Source organism: Bos grunniens, chromosome 1, assembly GCF_055505025.1.
Source record: "Bos grunniens cultivar Pamir isolate PY7600 chromosome 1, Bosgru_T2T1.0, whole genome shotgun sequence".
NCBI lineage: Eukaryota > Metazoa > Chordata > Mammalia > Artiodactyla > Bovidae > Bos > Bos grunniens.
This window is the reverse complement of record NC_141165.1, coordinates 65,438,631-65,455,007: the sequence shown is the minus strand read 5'-3', so window position 1 is coordinate 65,455,007 and position 16,377 is coordinate 65,438,631. Positions and strand designations below refer to the sequence as shown.

The 16,377-nt window shown below is 36.9% G+C and overlaps 1 protein-coding gene across 10 annotated transcripts in view; it reads right to left on the bottom strand.

Moving 5' to 3' along the window:
• Nucleotides 1-16,377, bottom strand: part of NAALADL2 (N-acetylated alpha-linked acidic dipeptidase like 2) — a 1,274,580-nt gene that overhangs the window by 685,554 nt on the left and 572,649 nt on the right. For 9 of the 10 annotated variants that reach the window (XM_086394834.1, XM_086394854.1, XM_086394822.1 and 6 more), the window contains one exon: nt 431-550. The exons of the other annotated variant lie outside the window; for it this stretch is intronic. In XM_086394834.1, the coding sequence (XP_086250960.1) occupies nt 431-550 (120 nt within the window). The remainder of the gene's footprint in view (nt 1-430; nt 551-16,377) is intronic. 10 annotated transcript variants of the gene reach the window in all.

The window sequence follows — 16,377 nt, the reverse complement described above, 5'->3', positions numbered from 1 at the left end:
AAATTTCTGGGCACAGCCAGTAACTATGAAGTTATACAGTCGGCAAAATTAATCACTGAGGAAAATCTGCGAGATACTAGTGTAACAAAAAGCACATGGTAATTAGATAACAGATTAGAAGTTTCACAGATGTCATAAGAAGAGGACACTGTGGTTCTCATTTTTACCATTCCAGATAGATGTTATAAAGGGAATGCCAATTTTATGAGGGTCCCACAAGCACACTATCTTAAAGACTTTAATATTAAATTTTCCATTTTGGAAAAGTTATCTTCCTGTGACACATTATGCCTCTTTCTCTCTCTCTCCACACTCTCACTCACACACACATACATACATACACTCTCTCTCTTCATGTTCCCAGATACACATGTAATCCCAACTAAACAAAATATTCACCCCACAACCAAATGATGGGCACTGGACTAACCTTATAAAGTAGTGGCAATTTTCCTAATTTCAAGAGTGCAATCTGATTTGTGACATTTTTCATTTTTTTAATCCGCTTTAAGTCATCTGCATTTCCATAACTCACATCAATGACTTCAGCCTGAAAGAGAAGACAAAGAAAAATAAAGCCCTGTCAGGAGAATTAGGGCAATTTGTCCATTTAGTATAATAAATTCATAGTAATTTGAAATATTAAAGGAGAACTAATCTCTCTTGTGTGTCCCAATCATGACCTTTCTAGTTCTATCAGGGTACAACAATTCTTCTTTGAGAGGTCACTGGAGAAAAAGGTTTAGAGTCATATTTGTTTTTTACTCATGCTTCTGGAAAAGTTACAAATCCAGTTTATGTCTCTAAAAGACCATGAAGTTTGATATAGTCTACACTCATATTTATGGAATTTGAATCAGAAAACTGCAAAAATTATTTCCTTAAGGTTCAAGAATAATCATGCCATTCTGAGATGTGAAAACAACTCAAAGATTCTCTATGTTATCCAAATTAAGTACAAAGTTCATGATGCCCAGTTGTTCAGGATGTGCACATAATCCAGCTGTGAATGACAACCCTCCAGGTTATATAGGAAACAACCGGTATAGCCACATGTACTACTGTGATATCCAAAACTTCAGAATATGCCCACAAACAACTATTTCTGTCACCTTTCCCATTATCCCCCTAGAGTTATATTTTATATCAATATTTCTCATTTTTAAAGTCTCTTTCATTGACATAAAAGTTGTTGCCTTCCCAGAACATTTAATGGGAATCCACTGATGTAGTTATTTCCTTCCCCACTGGAAAAGTACTGCCCTGAGTATTCAATTCAGAATATACCTATAGCCAAGATGATTCCTTTCAGCTTAACTTTCTGTAAATTCTAATTCAAATAAAGATGTTATGCTTTCCATATTGTGCTGTACTCACTATGCCAGCGAATTTGGAAAACTCAGCAGTGGCCACAGGACTGGAAAAGGTCAGTTTTCATTCCAATCCCAAAGAAGTTCAGTTCAGTTCAGTCACTCAGTCATGTCTGACTCTTTGCGACCCCATGAATCTCAGCACCCCAGGCCTCCCTGTCCATCACCAACTCCCGGAATTCACTCAGACTCACATCCATCGAGTCAGTGATGCCATCCAGCCATCTCATCCTCTGTCATCCCCTTCTCCTCCTGCCCCCAATCCCTCCCAGCATCAGAGTCTTTTCCAATGAGTCAACTCTTCGCATGAGGTGGCCAAAGTACTGGAGTTTCAGCTTTAGCATCAGTCCTTCCAAAGAAATCCCAGGGCTGATCTCCTTCAGAATGGACTGGTTATATATCCTTGCAGTCCAAGGGACTCTCAGGAGTCTTCTCCAACACCACAGTTCAAAAGCATCAATTCTTCGGTGCTCAGCTTTTTCACAATCCAACTCTCACATCCATACATGACCACAGGAAAAACCATAGCCTTGACTAGACGGACCTTTGTTGGCAAAGTAATGTCTCTGCTTTTGAATATGCTATCTAGGTTGGTCATAACTTTCCTTCCAAGGAGTAAGCGTCTTTTAATTTCATGGCTGCAGTCACCATCTGCAGTGATTTTGGAGCCCCCCAAAATAAAGTCTGACACTGTTTCCATTGTTTCCCCATCTATTTCCCATGAAGTGATGGGACCAGATGCCATGATCTTCGTTTTCTGAATGTTGAGCTTTAAGCCAACTTTTTCACTCTCCCCTTTCACTTTCATCAAGAGGCTTTTTAGTTCCTCTTCACTTTCTGCCATAAGGATGGTGTCATCTGCATATCTGAGGTTATTGATATTTCTCCCGGCAATCTTGATTCCAGCTTGTGCTTCTTCCAGCCCAGCGTTTCTCATGATGTACTCTGCATAGAAGTTGAATAAGCAGGGTGACAATATAAAGCCTTGACGTACTCATTTTCCTATTTGGAACCAGTCTGTTGTTCCATGTCCAGTTCTAACTGTTGCTTCCTGAACTGCATATAGGTTTCTCAAGAGGCAGGTCAGGTGTTCTGGTATTCCCATATCTTTCAGAATTTTGCACAGTTTATTGTGATCCACACAGTCAAAGGCTTTGACATAGTCAATAAAGCAGAAACAGATGTTTTTCTGGAACTCTCTTGCTTTCTCCATGATCCAGCGGATGTTGGCAATTTGATCTCTGGTTCCTCTTCCTTTTCTAAAACCAGCTTGAACATCTGGAAGTTCACGGTTCACGTACTGCTGAAGCCTGGCTTGGAGAATTTTGAGCATTACTTTACTAGCGTGTGAGATGAGTGCAATTGTGCGGTAGTTTGAGCATTCTTTGGCATTGCCTTTCTTTGGATTGGTATGAAAACTGACCTTTTCCAGTCCTATGGCCACTGCTGAGTTTTCCAAATTTGCTGGCATACTGAGTGCAGCACTTTCACACTACTGCACAATTGCACTCATCTCACACGCTAGTAAAGTAATGCTCAAAATTCTCAAAGCCAGGTTTCAACAGAACGTGAATCAAGAACTTCCAGAGGTTCAAGCTGGATTTAGAAAAGTTAGAGATCCAATTGCCATCATCCGTTGGATCATCAAAAAAGCAAGAGATTCCAGAAAAACATCTACCTGTGCTTTATTGACTATGCCAAATCTTTTGACTGTGTAGATTACCACAAACTTTGGAAAAGTCTTAAAGAGATGAGAATACCAGAACACCTTACCTGCCTGCTGAGAAATCTGTATGTGGGTCAAGAGGCAGCAGTTAGAATTGGACATGGAACAACAGACTGGTTCCAAATTGGGAAAGGAGTACGTCAAGGCTATATATCGTCACCTTGCTTATTTAACTTAAATACATATTATATCATGTGAAATGCTGGGCTGGATGAAGCACAAGATGGAATCAAGATTGCCAGGAGAAATATCAATAACCTCAGATATGCAGATGACACCATCCTTACAGCAGAAAGCAAAGAGGAACTGAAGAGCCTCTTGATGATAATCAAAGAGGAGAGTGAAAAAGCTGACTTAAAACTCAACATTCAGAAAACTAAGGTTACAGCATCCTATCCCATCACTTCATGGCAAATAGATGGGGAAACAATGGAAATAGTGGCAGGATTTATATTCTTGGACTCCAAAATCACTGCAGGTGGTGACTGCTACCATTAAATAAAAGACACTTGCTCCTTGAAGAGCTCTTTGAAAAAGCTATGATCAACCTAGACAGCATTTTAAAAAGCAGAGATGTTACTTTGCTGACAAAGGTCTGTCAAGCCAAAGCTACAGTTTTTCCAATAATCATGCATGAATGTGAGAATTGGATCATAAAGAAAGCTGAGTGCTGTAGAACTGATGCTTATGAACTGTGGTGTTGGAGAAGACTCTTGAGAGTCCCTTGGACTGCAAGGAGATCCAACGAGTCCATCCTAAAGGAGATCAGTCCTGGGTGTTCATTGGAAAGACTGGTGTTGAAGCTGAAACTCTAATACTTTGGCCACCTGTTGTGAAGAACTGACTCATTGAAGAAGACCTTGATGCTGGGAAAGATTGAAAGCAGGAGGAGAAGGGCACAGCAGAGGATGAGATGGTTGGATGATGTCACTGACTCAATGGATATGAGTTTGAGCAAGCTCTGGGAGTTGGTGATGGACAAGGTGATCTGATGTGCTGCAGTTCATGGGGTCTCAAAAATTCGGGCATGACTGAGCTACCGAACTGAACTGATGTTTTCCAATGATTAAATTATAATACACAATTTGCTGTTTCAAAATATAGCATATCTATGTTGAGGTGTTGATTAAAAAAATTCGTTGTGATAAATAATGAAAGAATGGAGATGAAGAATTTAGATGTCTAACTTCCTATCCTTCTCATCTGCACTAACATATTCAATCAGTTGTATACAAAGTCCCTCCACAGAAGGCTCATTTGAAGAATATACGAACACCAACAAGAGATGGGTAAATCTATTTAAGGAAACATCTGTGGCATGAAATATTTCCTTTGCCATTACATTCATTAGCACCTGTGGGAAAATTTACTAATATTTTAAAATCCATTTCAAAAATTAGCTACTTGATGAACTGTAGCTCTCTGATAGCCAATTTTATGTGAACTTACCTACTTTTGATCCCCAGAGTGATTTATTTCTTCCTCTCTTAAGACTTGTATCTTTATACATACATGTGTCTAATAGTTTCAGTATCAATTACAGTGTGATTTCCTCAGTAAAGGGCCCATCACACACCTATTTTCATCCAGATGTCCAACATACACTATCAGCCTATCTATCTTGAATTGAAGTAATTACAGTATCTCCTAAAAGTTAAGTTATGGTACTTTCAAATATAATTGCCAACAAAATTTAATTGTTAAAATTACTTCTGTTACAGTGGTTCTTGATCATAATTTTGCTCCTAATAAAATGTCTTATTAACTTGACTTTTTAGTTTGCTGATACCATTACCATATAAATAATTATTGATTCACAATTTTAAAACAAAATTAAATGATCACATAACATTAATGATTACAATGCAAAAATGAGAATTCATTTTTCCATTTCAACTTTGCAAGCTCTCAACTAATTATGATTCATTGATAGCACATTTAAACAGGGATATTATTCAATTGGTTATATTAATGAATATATTTTCATACTTAGAAGTTGGGGGGTGGACTATACTGGTCTGAGATAGTGTAGCCAGACTATAACTTTGATTTTGTACATACCAGAAAGCTAGTAAAATACAAGTCTGAAAAAGGCACTTATGTTATTGGAAAGTAGCAATAGCTGCATAAACAACAGTGATTTCAATTAAAGAAATCTTCAGCTCATCTTCTATAAATAGTACATATAATATCAATGATTAAGCACTTTAACATATATGAGGGTTTTTCCCCCACAAAAATATTCCCCAGCACAGGCATCATTTTAATAATTTATGTGGCTTATGTACTTTGAGGCTATGCATTAAAAGCCAATAGTTAAAGAAGTCTCAATGCTCTGACAGCCTGACAGGTGATAATATAAATTACCTATTGCTGTTACAGGATGCTTCTGAACCAGGTCCTTTCTCAAAGTCTTTCCTATTTACCTCCAAATCACAGCTGCAAGAAAGCACTGAATTTTTCTGAGACAAATCTATGTACAGCAATATGATACAATGCCAAGCCATTTTTTCCCAACCATTCTTGTTGCTACAGTGAACCTCTTCTTATTGTATGCATTCTGTCACACTAGAAAATTGTTCATTTACCCAGCTGGGGTACTAAGTTTACATTCAAACACCAGGATTAAATCACCTCTGAGTAGTCTTTGGGAAATGCCAAGTGAATAGGAACCTAGGTGCTTGTTGAACTATTCACTTTATATGCACCAGTTTCCCCCTGATGCATAGGAAAGTGTAAATCAGAGTTGCAAAATAAGACAGAAATATCTGTTTTTTTTTAACCAGAAAGAAATGTTAAAAAGTCCACACATTAACTTTTATTTAAAGTTTATATGTTAATTTTAGAACAAAGAAATTTTAAAAAAACAATTGAAATAGAAAAAAATATACATATTGTTAAAAAAGAAAAAAGTATTAGAATTAAAATAGTAGTGGGTCACATAAAAAAACAGCTAAAAGGATAGAACAATTTAGAAATGAATATTAAAATACAATTATCTTCCATTCATTGTAAAATATGCAATTAGAAGATAATGAGCAATGCTTAAAATAATGAGAAATGCCTAAAAATCAAAACATTAAAAAGTGACATTCTATAACATAAAATGTTATATGGAAAAATGGAAAGATTATTCTGAGAGGAAGCAACAGAAGAGAATGAACAAGATAAATGCATAGAATTGGTATAGTCTGTAATCAACTGAATAAAATAAACAGAACAACAGAAAGTAGCAAGGTCAGAGAAGTGTTTCTGGGGTGCGCCACCTGCTGAGGCCTGGGCTCCACTTTGAGGAACAATCCAGTGCCATGTTTCTCTTTCTACCTGTGGTAGCAAAATTTATTCATGCTTATGAAATTATGTATGCCTTGAATTTTTCAGAATTGACATTTTCAACCAAATCAATCACTTTGAATCCTCCTAGTTATTCTCTAAGAGAGATTCTGAATGTACAGAATGTTTGAAAAGCCTGCTTAACTAAAACAGTAATTTTCTACTCAAAGTCAGAAATGGTAAACCCAAGCAGTTCTCATCCTGACAAAATACAGGGTTATCAGAAGTACTATTCATCTAAATACAAGTTTTACTTTAAAAATTTACTACTATCTTACATAATCTAGCTTTTGCATATTCTTCAAATTAAAGTGCTTATGCTTATTAAAAACATAAAATCAAAATCATCTTCCCTGTTTACTGTTATCCTTTCTAAAACAAAAAATAGCTAGTAAAAAAATACGCTAGTAAAGTAATGCTCAAAATTCTTCAAGCCAGGTTTTAACAGTACGGGAACTGTGAACTTCCAGATGTTCAAGCTGGATTTAGACAAGGCAGAACAACCAGAGATCAAATTGCCAATTTCCATTGGATCATGGAAAAAGCAAGAGAGTTTCAGAAAAACATCTACTTCTGCTTTACTGACTATGCCAAAGCCTTTGACTGTGGATCACTACAACTGTAGAAAATTCTTAGAGAGATGGGAATACGAGACCACAAGACCTGCCTCTTCAGAAATCTGTATGCAGGTAAGGAAGCAACAGTTAGAACTGGACATGGAATAACAGACTGGTTCCAAGTTGGGAAAGGAGTACGTCAAGGCTGTATATTGTTACCCTGCTTATTTAACTTATATGCAGAGTACATCATGAGAAATGCTGGACTGGAGGAAGCACAAGCTGGAATCAAGATTGCCAGGAGAAATATCAATAACCTCAGATATGCAGATGACACCACCCATATGGCAGAAAGCTCAGAATTAAAGAGCCTCTTGGTGAATGTGAAAGAGGAGAGTGAAAAAGTTGGCTTAAAGCTCAACATTCAGAAAACTAAGATCATGGCATCTGGTTCCATCACTTCATGGCAAATAGATGGGAAGACAGTAGAAACAGTGACAGATGTTATTTTTTGGGGCTCCAAATCACTGCAGATGGTGACTACAGCCATGAAACTTAAGGATGCTTACTCCTTGGAAGGAAAGTTATGACCAACCTAGACAACATATTAAAAAGCAGAGACATTACTTTGCCAACAAAGGCCTGCCTAGTCAAAGCTATGGTTTTTCCAGTAGTCATGTATGGATGTGAGAGTTAGACTATACAGAAAGTTGAGTGCTGAAGAATTGATGCTTTTGAACTGTGGTGTTGGAGAAGACTCTTGAGAGTCCCTTGGACTGCAAGGAGATCCAACCAGTCCGTCCTAAAGGAGATCAGTCCTCAATATTCATTGGAAGGCCTGATGTTGAAGCTGAAACTCGAATACTTTGGCCACTTGATGCGAAGAACTGACTCATTTGAAAAGACCCTGATGCTGGGAAAGACTGAAGGCAAAAGAAGAATGGGATGACAGAGGATGAGATGGTTGGATGGCATCACCAACTCAATGGACATGAGTCTGAGTAAACTCTGAGAGCTGTCAATGGACAAAGAGGCCTGGCGTGCTGCAAACCATAGGGTCGCAGAGTAGGATACGACTGAGTGACTGAACTCAACTGAATAATGAAGAGTTCAGAATTCGAAGATTGTTAACATTTTATTAGCTCTCCTTTTTCAAGTGAACTAAAGGGTTTTCCATCATAGATCTTATTCTGAAAATCACATTTAAAACATGAAATCCAATGCTGCTTCCTCCCACCCTTGTGGTGTGGCAGACATCACTAATCAATCATCACCCTTTCTAACGCCTCTAAGTACTATTCTAACTAATAGAGACCAATTAAGATGGGGTTGGCATCAGCATGCAGCTATATAAATATTTAGTTTTTAATATGAACTAGGTCTTAATAATTTAAATGACATGTATTTAAAATATTTACTAGTTTGGATAGCTGTAGACCTAATCAGTTAAAATGGGCTCCCAACCAATAAGAAGAGACACCAGCTTGTGTGCTAAACTAACACATTCAGCATGAAGCTGGGACACATAATCCATTCGGCTGATATATAATGTATATCTATCTAAAGGAGCACAAGCTGGAATCAAGACTGCTGGACTTCATTTTGGGGGGCTCCCAAATCACTGCAGATGGTGACTGCAGTCATGAAATTAAAAGATGCTGGTTACTTGGAAGAAAAGCTATGACTAACCTAGATAGCATATTAAAAAGCAGAGACATTATTTTGGCAACAAAGGTCCATCTAGCCAAACTATGGTTTTTCCAGTAGTCATGTATAAATGTGAGAGTTGGACTATAAAGTAAGCTGAGCTCCGAAGAATCAATGCTTTTGAACTGTGGTGTTGGAGAAGACTCTTGAGACTCCATTGGACTGTAAGGAGATTCAACCAGTCCATCCTAAAGAAAATGAGTCCTGAATATTCATTGGAAGGACTATGTTGAAGCTGACACTCTAATACTTTGGTCACTGGATGCGAAGAGTTGACTCATTTGAAAAGACCCTGATGCTGAGAAAGATCAAAGGCAGGAGGAGAAGAGGACAACAGAGGATGAGATGGTTGAATGGCATCACCAACTCAATGGACATGAGTTTGAGTAAGCTCCAGGATTTGGTGATGGAAGCCTGGGAAGCCTGTCGTGTTGAAGTGCATGGGTTCACAAAGTCAGACACAACTAAGTGACTGAACTGATGTAAAGGAGAAAAAATTAAGTTAAAATAACATGGAAATTTAACTCAAGTAAAACAATATTCTGTTAGGATTACATTTCCATATTTGATAGTCTTCATAGTCAACAGGCAAAATAATGTAAATTTGGGGTAAGAATGTATACTAGATTTATTGTTCAGTGTCTCAGTCATATCCAACAGGACTGTAGCGCACCAGGCTTCCCTGTCCTTCACTATCCCCTAGAGTTTACTCAAACTCATGTCCTTTGAGTCAGCAGCAACAGCACATTTAACCATGGAGATTATCAGTTGCTTTCAGTATCTTCAGAACATTCATGTTTAGTAGAGAGTTCTGCCCACTATATAGATGAGGAAACAGAGTCTAAAATATTTAGGTAATACGCTAATGTTAATAGCAGATTGGCACCATGAAGCTGTGTAATTGCTTACCTAACTGCCAGTTTCCCCTATTAGACTGTCAGTTACATGTGGACAGTGTCCAAAGATTCTTATTTATCATTTTGCCCCTGTGATCGGTGTAAAAAGGCACTCAGTATATGGCCAGCAGGCTAAATTCTATATTAGTTTATGTTCCAGTATCAAAATAAAATATAACGAAAAACAGATTAATAAGCAAAGGGTACTTTATTTAATAAATGATACTCAATGTCTTAAAGTAAGAGTATCAAAAGAGTTGCAAATTCATTCAAGAGAATTCCTTCTGAAGACCATTTTTGAGATAGAATTCTGCTTCCTTTAGAATTATTTATATTAGTGTACTGAAATAGTGCATAAATCTAAGGCTTGACCTTAACACAGATCTCTCTAGTTCTGAAAAGACTAAATTTGCAGCATCCAATGAAATGAGGTAAACCTTATTTGTAAACCATTTACTGACATTTTATGGAAATTAAACTATAAATTAAATCTGCAAAGAAAGTTAATTTATCACAACATTATAAGAGGTATGCTTAAAATCATATTCAGTTCAGTTCAGTCTCTCAGTCGTGTCCGACTCTTTGCAGCCCCATGAACTGCAGCACGCCAGACCTCCCTGTCCGTCACCAACTCTGAGTCCACCCAAACCCATGTCCATTGAGTTGGTGATGCCATCCAACCATCTCACCTCTGTCATCCCCTTCTCCTCCTGCCCTCAATGTTTCCCAGCATCAGGGTCTTTTCAAATGAGTCAGCTCTTCACATCAGGTGGCCAAAGGATTGGAGTTTCAGCTTCAACATCAGTCCTTCCAATGAACACCCAGGACTGATCTCCTTTAGGATGGACTCGTTGGATCTTCTTGGAGTCCAAGGGATTCCCAAGAGTCTTCTCCAACACCACAGTTCAAAAGCATCAATTTGAGACAGCAAAAGAGACACTGATGTATGGAACAGTCTTATGGACTCTGTGGGAGAGGGAGAGGGTGGGAAGATTTGGGAGAATGGCATTGAAACATGTAAAATATCGTGTGTGAAACGGGATGCCAGTCCAGGTTCAATGCACGATGCTGGATGCTTGGGGCTGGTGCACTGGGACGACCCAGAGGGATGGTATGGGGAGGGAGGAGGGAGGAGGGTTCGGGATGGGGAGCACGTGTATATCTGTGATGGATTCATTTTGATGTTTGGCAAAACTAATACAATTATGTAAAGTTTAAAAATAAAATAAAATTAAAAAAAAACAAAAACAAAAAAGCATCAATTCTTTGGTGCTCAGCTTTCTTTATAGTCCAACTCTCACATCCATACATGGCCATTGGAAAAACCATAGCCTTGACTAGATGGACCTTTGTTGACAAAGTAATGTCTCTGCTTTTTAATATGCTGTCTAGGTTGGTCATAACTTTCCTTCCAAGGAGTAAGTGTCTTTTAATTTCATGGCTGCAATCACCGTCTGCAGTGATTTTGAAGCCCAGAAAAATAAAATCAGTTACTCTTTACCCATCTATTTGCCATGAAGTGATGGGACCGGATGTCATGATCTTAGTTTTCTGAATGTTGAGCTTTAAGCCAACTTTTTCACTCTCCTCTTTCACTTTCATCAAGAGGCTTTTTAGTTCTTCACTTTCTGCCATAAGGGTGGTGTTATCTGCATCTCTGAGGTTCTTGATATTTCTCTCCGTAATCTTGATTCCAGCTTGTGCTCCTTCCAGCCCAGCATTTCTCATGATGTACTCTGCATATAAGTTAAATAAGCATATTCATATTAAAACTAATAATTCTAACCTAGAATGTTCTATCATATAGTTATGGTGATGCAAAATCTTTAGAAATAACTGGTCAAATTAGCAATCTGTATGCAAACATCTTCTGAGTCAAAACACCACATTTCTTCTAATGAAGATGGAGAAAAATAGTCCAGTGTACTTTAACTGTTTAGGAAAATTCAGCTGTCTTTGCTGTAAACTTTTATTTCATAAAGTAAGCTTTTGATTTTTCCTGGGAATAAGATGCAATCTCCCTAACAAATATTTAACTATGGATGCTATGTTATGATAGATCACTTCTTTATTTGTATATGTTTCTATCTAAATTTTAAATCCAGGAATAATATATACCTTAAATATGTGAAAACTAACCACATGGATTAATTTGGGGAAAAATCAGCCAATTATGAAATTCTTCTGCTAACTTAGTTACTTCACTGCTGCTAAGTCACTTCAGTCGTGTCCGACTCTGTGCGACCTCATAGACGGCAGCCCACCAGGCTCCCCCGTCCCTGGGATTCTCCAGGCAAGAACACTGGAGTGGGTTGCCATTTCCTTCTCCAATGCATGAAAGTGAAAAGTGAAAGCGAAGTAGCTCAGTCGTGTCCAACTCTTTGCGACCCTATGGACAGCAGCCTACCAGGCTCCTCCGTCCATGGGATTTGCCAGGCAAGAGTACTGGAGTGGGGTGCCATCACCTTCTCCGCATGAAATCAGAAACAGAAGATCATATTAAACCAAGGGATTTTCTACAGAGTTCAAAAAGTGAACCTCTTACATATAACTGTGTTCAAAACCATTCATTTCACACTGTTGTGCATTGTTGACCAAAAGATGGATTCCACAAGAGAAAAAAGAGGGGGGACAAATAAAATGCAAAATCCTTTTCAATATTGAAAAACTGCTCCAAGCTCACATTTCTGTTTGTGAGAGTATAGATTCATTTTCACACCCAGAAAAACAATATAATTTCAGTCTGTTCTGTTAGCTTTCTGATATTTTTATCTGTAACAAAAAGAATTCAGAGGTAAATGCATATAGCTTTTCCTTCTGCCATAACACTGTTAAGTTTGCCTTTGCTTGATAATATTAAAAATAAAAGAAGAAGACAAAGTTTTCCCAGCCGTGAGAAAATAGACACCTGACTACAAGTTATCCAAGGATTCCATGCCAGTTATTATTTTCTCTCTTCAGATTTTTTGACAAAATATTTGATGTAGTTTTCAGATATCATGTGTTAATATACTAGGTCTTGATATTTTACAAAAAAAAAGACAAGGAACTCTCTTCAGTCTCAAATTGACATGTTTGTCATTCTGCATTCAAAAATGAAATATTTCTTTTATTAGAGCTTTCAGTTTTAAAAGAAAAAATATAGTCAGGGATTATATGTATTTTACTATGTATTCATGCTTAAGGCATTTTCCTCCCTTACTAATATTTGTTTTGTTAAATAGAAGATAGGAAACTTATATTCACACAATATGTTAAAAATTTGTACTCCAAATTTTATGATATACAGTTCTACTATTTTCTTAATTTCTCCCATTTGAAGGTGTATCCTTTTATCAACTACTAATCACAGCAATAGGTAACATTTATTCAATACTTCTAAGTAGCAGACCATTTATATGGTTTCTATCATTTCTTGCCCACAGCAATCACTTGAGGTACTATAATTATTCCTCTTTTACAGATGAGGACCTTGAAGCTTAGAGAATTGAAGTAACCAAACCATGGGTGTGCAGATAATATGGAAGGTTGCTAGTTTGGGCTAGTGAACTATGCTTTCTGAGGAATGGGATAGTATTAAGTGTGTTGGTAACAATATTTCATGCACAGTAAATGAGTTGTTGAAAATGTTTCTTCATAGAATTGCATCACTTAGCTTTTCTTTCAAATGCAAAATAATGCTTAACAGAAAGAAAACTCAAAAATTCATAAAGTGTATTGGATTAAAAACAAATCCTTTATTCAAAATAAGAACATGGTAGACCCAATGTGACCAACTTTTATTAAATAAATATTAATTGTTCCCATTGTTTTTCTGTATCTGCATGGGGTTCACAAAGGACAAAAGAAACAATTGCATGGAAATTATATAAAGCCATATATACTATTTATAAAACTGACTAGACATTGTCAGAACTATCAGTGTCTTACCATTATGATGATATTACAGCTGATATTTCCCATTAATAAAAATATAAATCACTATTACTCCCTGAAACTAATTTCAGTTCAGTTAAGTTCAGTCACTCAGATGTGTCTGACTCTATGCAAACCTATGCAGAGAGCACACCAGGCTTACCAGTCCATCACTAACTTGTGGAGCTTACCCAAACTCATGTCCATCTTGTCGGTGATGCCATCCAACCATCTCATCCAATGTCGTCCCCTTCTCCTCCCACCTTCAATCTTTCCCAGCATCAGGGTCTTTTCAAATGAGTTGGTTCTTCACATCAGGTGGCCAAAGTATTGCAGTTTCAGCTTTAGCATCAGTCCTTCCAAATAATATTGAAGACTGATCTCCTTTAGGATGGACTGATTGGATATCTTTGCAGTCCAAGGGACTCTCAAGAGTCTTCTCCAACACCACACCTCAAAAGCATCAATTCTTCGGCACACAGCTGTCTCTATAGTCCAACTCCCATATCCATACATGACTACTGGAAAAACCATAGTTTTGACTAGACAGATCTTTGTTGGTAAAGTAATGTCTCTGCTTTTTAATATGCTGTCTAGGTTGATCATAGCCTTTCTTCCAAGGTCATGGCAGCAGTCACCATCTGCAGTGATTTTGGAACCCCCCAAATAAAGTCTCTCACTGTTTCCATGGTTTCCCATTTATTTGACATAAAGTGATGGGTCCAAATGCCATGATTAGTTTTCTGAATGTTGAGTTTTAAGCGGACTTTTTCCCTCTTCTCTTTCACTTTCATCAAGAGGCTTTTTAGTTCTCCACTTTCTGCCATAAGGGTAGTGCCATCTGCATATCTGAGGTTATTGATATTTTTCCCAGCAATCCTGATTCTAGCTTGTGCTTCATCCAGCCTAGCATTTTTCATGATGTACTCTGCATATAAGTTAAATAGGCAGGGTGATAATATACAGCCTTGATGTACTCCTTTTCCTATTTGGAACCACTCTGTTGTTCCATGTCCAGTTCTAACTGTTCCTTCTTGACCTACATACAGATTTCTCAGGAGGCAGGGCAGGTGGTCTGGTATTCCCATCTCTTTAAGAATTTTCCACAGTAACTAACCTCACTCATGCTAAATTATTTATGTATCCATTTTAATATATATTTTGCATCTGACAGGGCAACTCTCCTTAGAACCATTTTACTGACCCACCTGTCATTATGATGGGGTAAACAATGTCACCTTTCTGGTGCACAATGAATTACAAAGAAGTTGCAAAGTACACCATCCATCATGCTGACACTAAGTAGGTTTTCAAAGTAGATCTCAGATATCACAAATGCTGTTTAGACTGTTACCAGAAAGCAAAAATTGGAAGCTTATACAAAACAGTCATATGATGAATGAACATGACATCTCTTCAAAGAAAAAGGGTACGCCTCTTCTACAAATAACCTTGTCAAAAGCAAAAGTAGTGAGAAGCTTGGCTGGCAGTCAGACTAGAATAATTTAAGAACTTGATAATGGCTCTGCCTGATAGAAATTCATGCAAACACAATGAACTCAAAATCAAAAAGTATGTATGCCTGTATCATCAGCAGCAACCTCTCAAGCTTAATTTGAATTAGGAAATATCCTGAAGAAACATGGAAAATTCACCAGTATCTTATTAACTAGAATATATGAGTTTCACTAATACATCCATCTAAAACATGTATATAAAATATATGCAAGCATTCCCTATGCATATAAAATAGTCACCTAGAAATTGCTTTTGAAAATTATAATACTAACATAGTGATATAGTGTGAATTCAACAAATCAATATTAACATGAAGTGAAGTGGTTAGTTGCTCAGTCATATCTGACTCTTTGTGACCCCCCATAAACTGTAGCCCACCAGGCTTCTCTCTAGAATTATCCAGGCAAGAATAGTGGATTGGGTAGCCATTCCTTTCTCCAGGGGATCTTTCTAACCCAAGGATCTAACCTGGGCCTTCTGCATTTCAGGTGGATTCTTTATCATTTGAGCCACCAGAGGGGTGTATTCTTTATTATGTATATAAATATTTAAATTATTATGTACTTAGTATAACAGATTTGAATTGGTAAAATAATTCTAAAAAATTCTTAATACCAACATCTTCATCTGATTTGCAGTTAACTTCTTAAATATGTTCTTCAAATACAAGGTATTTGTTTTATCCATAATTGCATTTTAGTTCTTTTAATATTATTTCTTCCTATCTAGGCCCAATATTTCAAAGATAGAATACATTTCTACATCTATAGCTAACTTTATTTCTCCTTTTTAATAGTCATATTTTTAATTTTCCAATATTTCTTTATTAAAAATGCTAGTTTCTTAAAAAATCAAGTATAATTGTTAATATTATATTAGTTTCAGGTATACAACATAGTGATTTAATATTTTTATAGATTATACATCATTTAAAGTCATTATAAAATATTGGCTATATTTCCTATGCCCTACATCTTTGTAGCTTATTTATTTTATACATAGTAGTTTATACTTATTAATCCCCTATCTTTCCCTTTCCTTTCCCTCTTCCAACTGGTAACCACTAGTTTGTTCTCAACATTTATGAGTTTTTTTTTCTGTTTTGTTATATTATTCATTTTATTTTTTATATTCCACACATAAGTGATAAAATAATGTATTTGTCTTTCTGTTTCTGACATTTCGCTAAGCCTAATGCTGTCTGGGTCCACCCATGTTGTCTCAAGTGGCAAAATTTCATTTTTTATGGCTGAGTAACATACCACTGTCTATGTGTTTGTGTATATGTGTAAAATACCATCTCTATGAACACTGGGGTGGGTATATATTTTCAAGTTAGCGTTTTTATTTTCTTC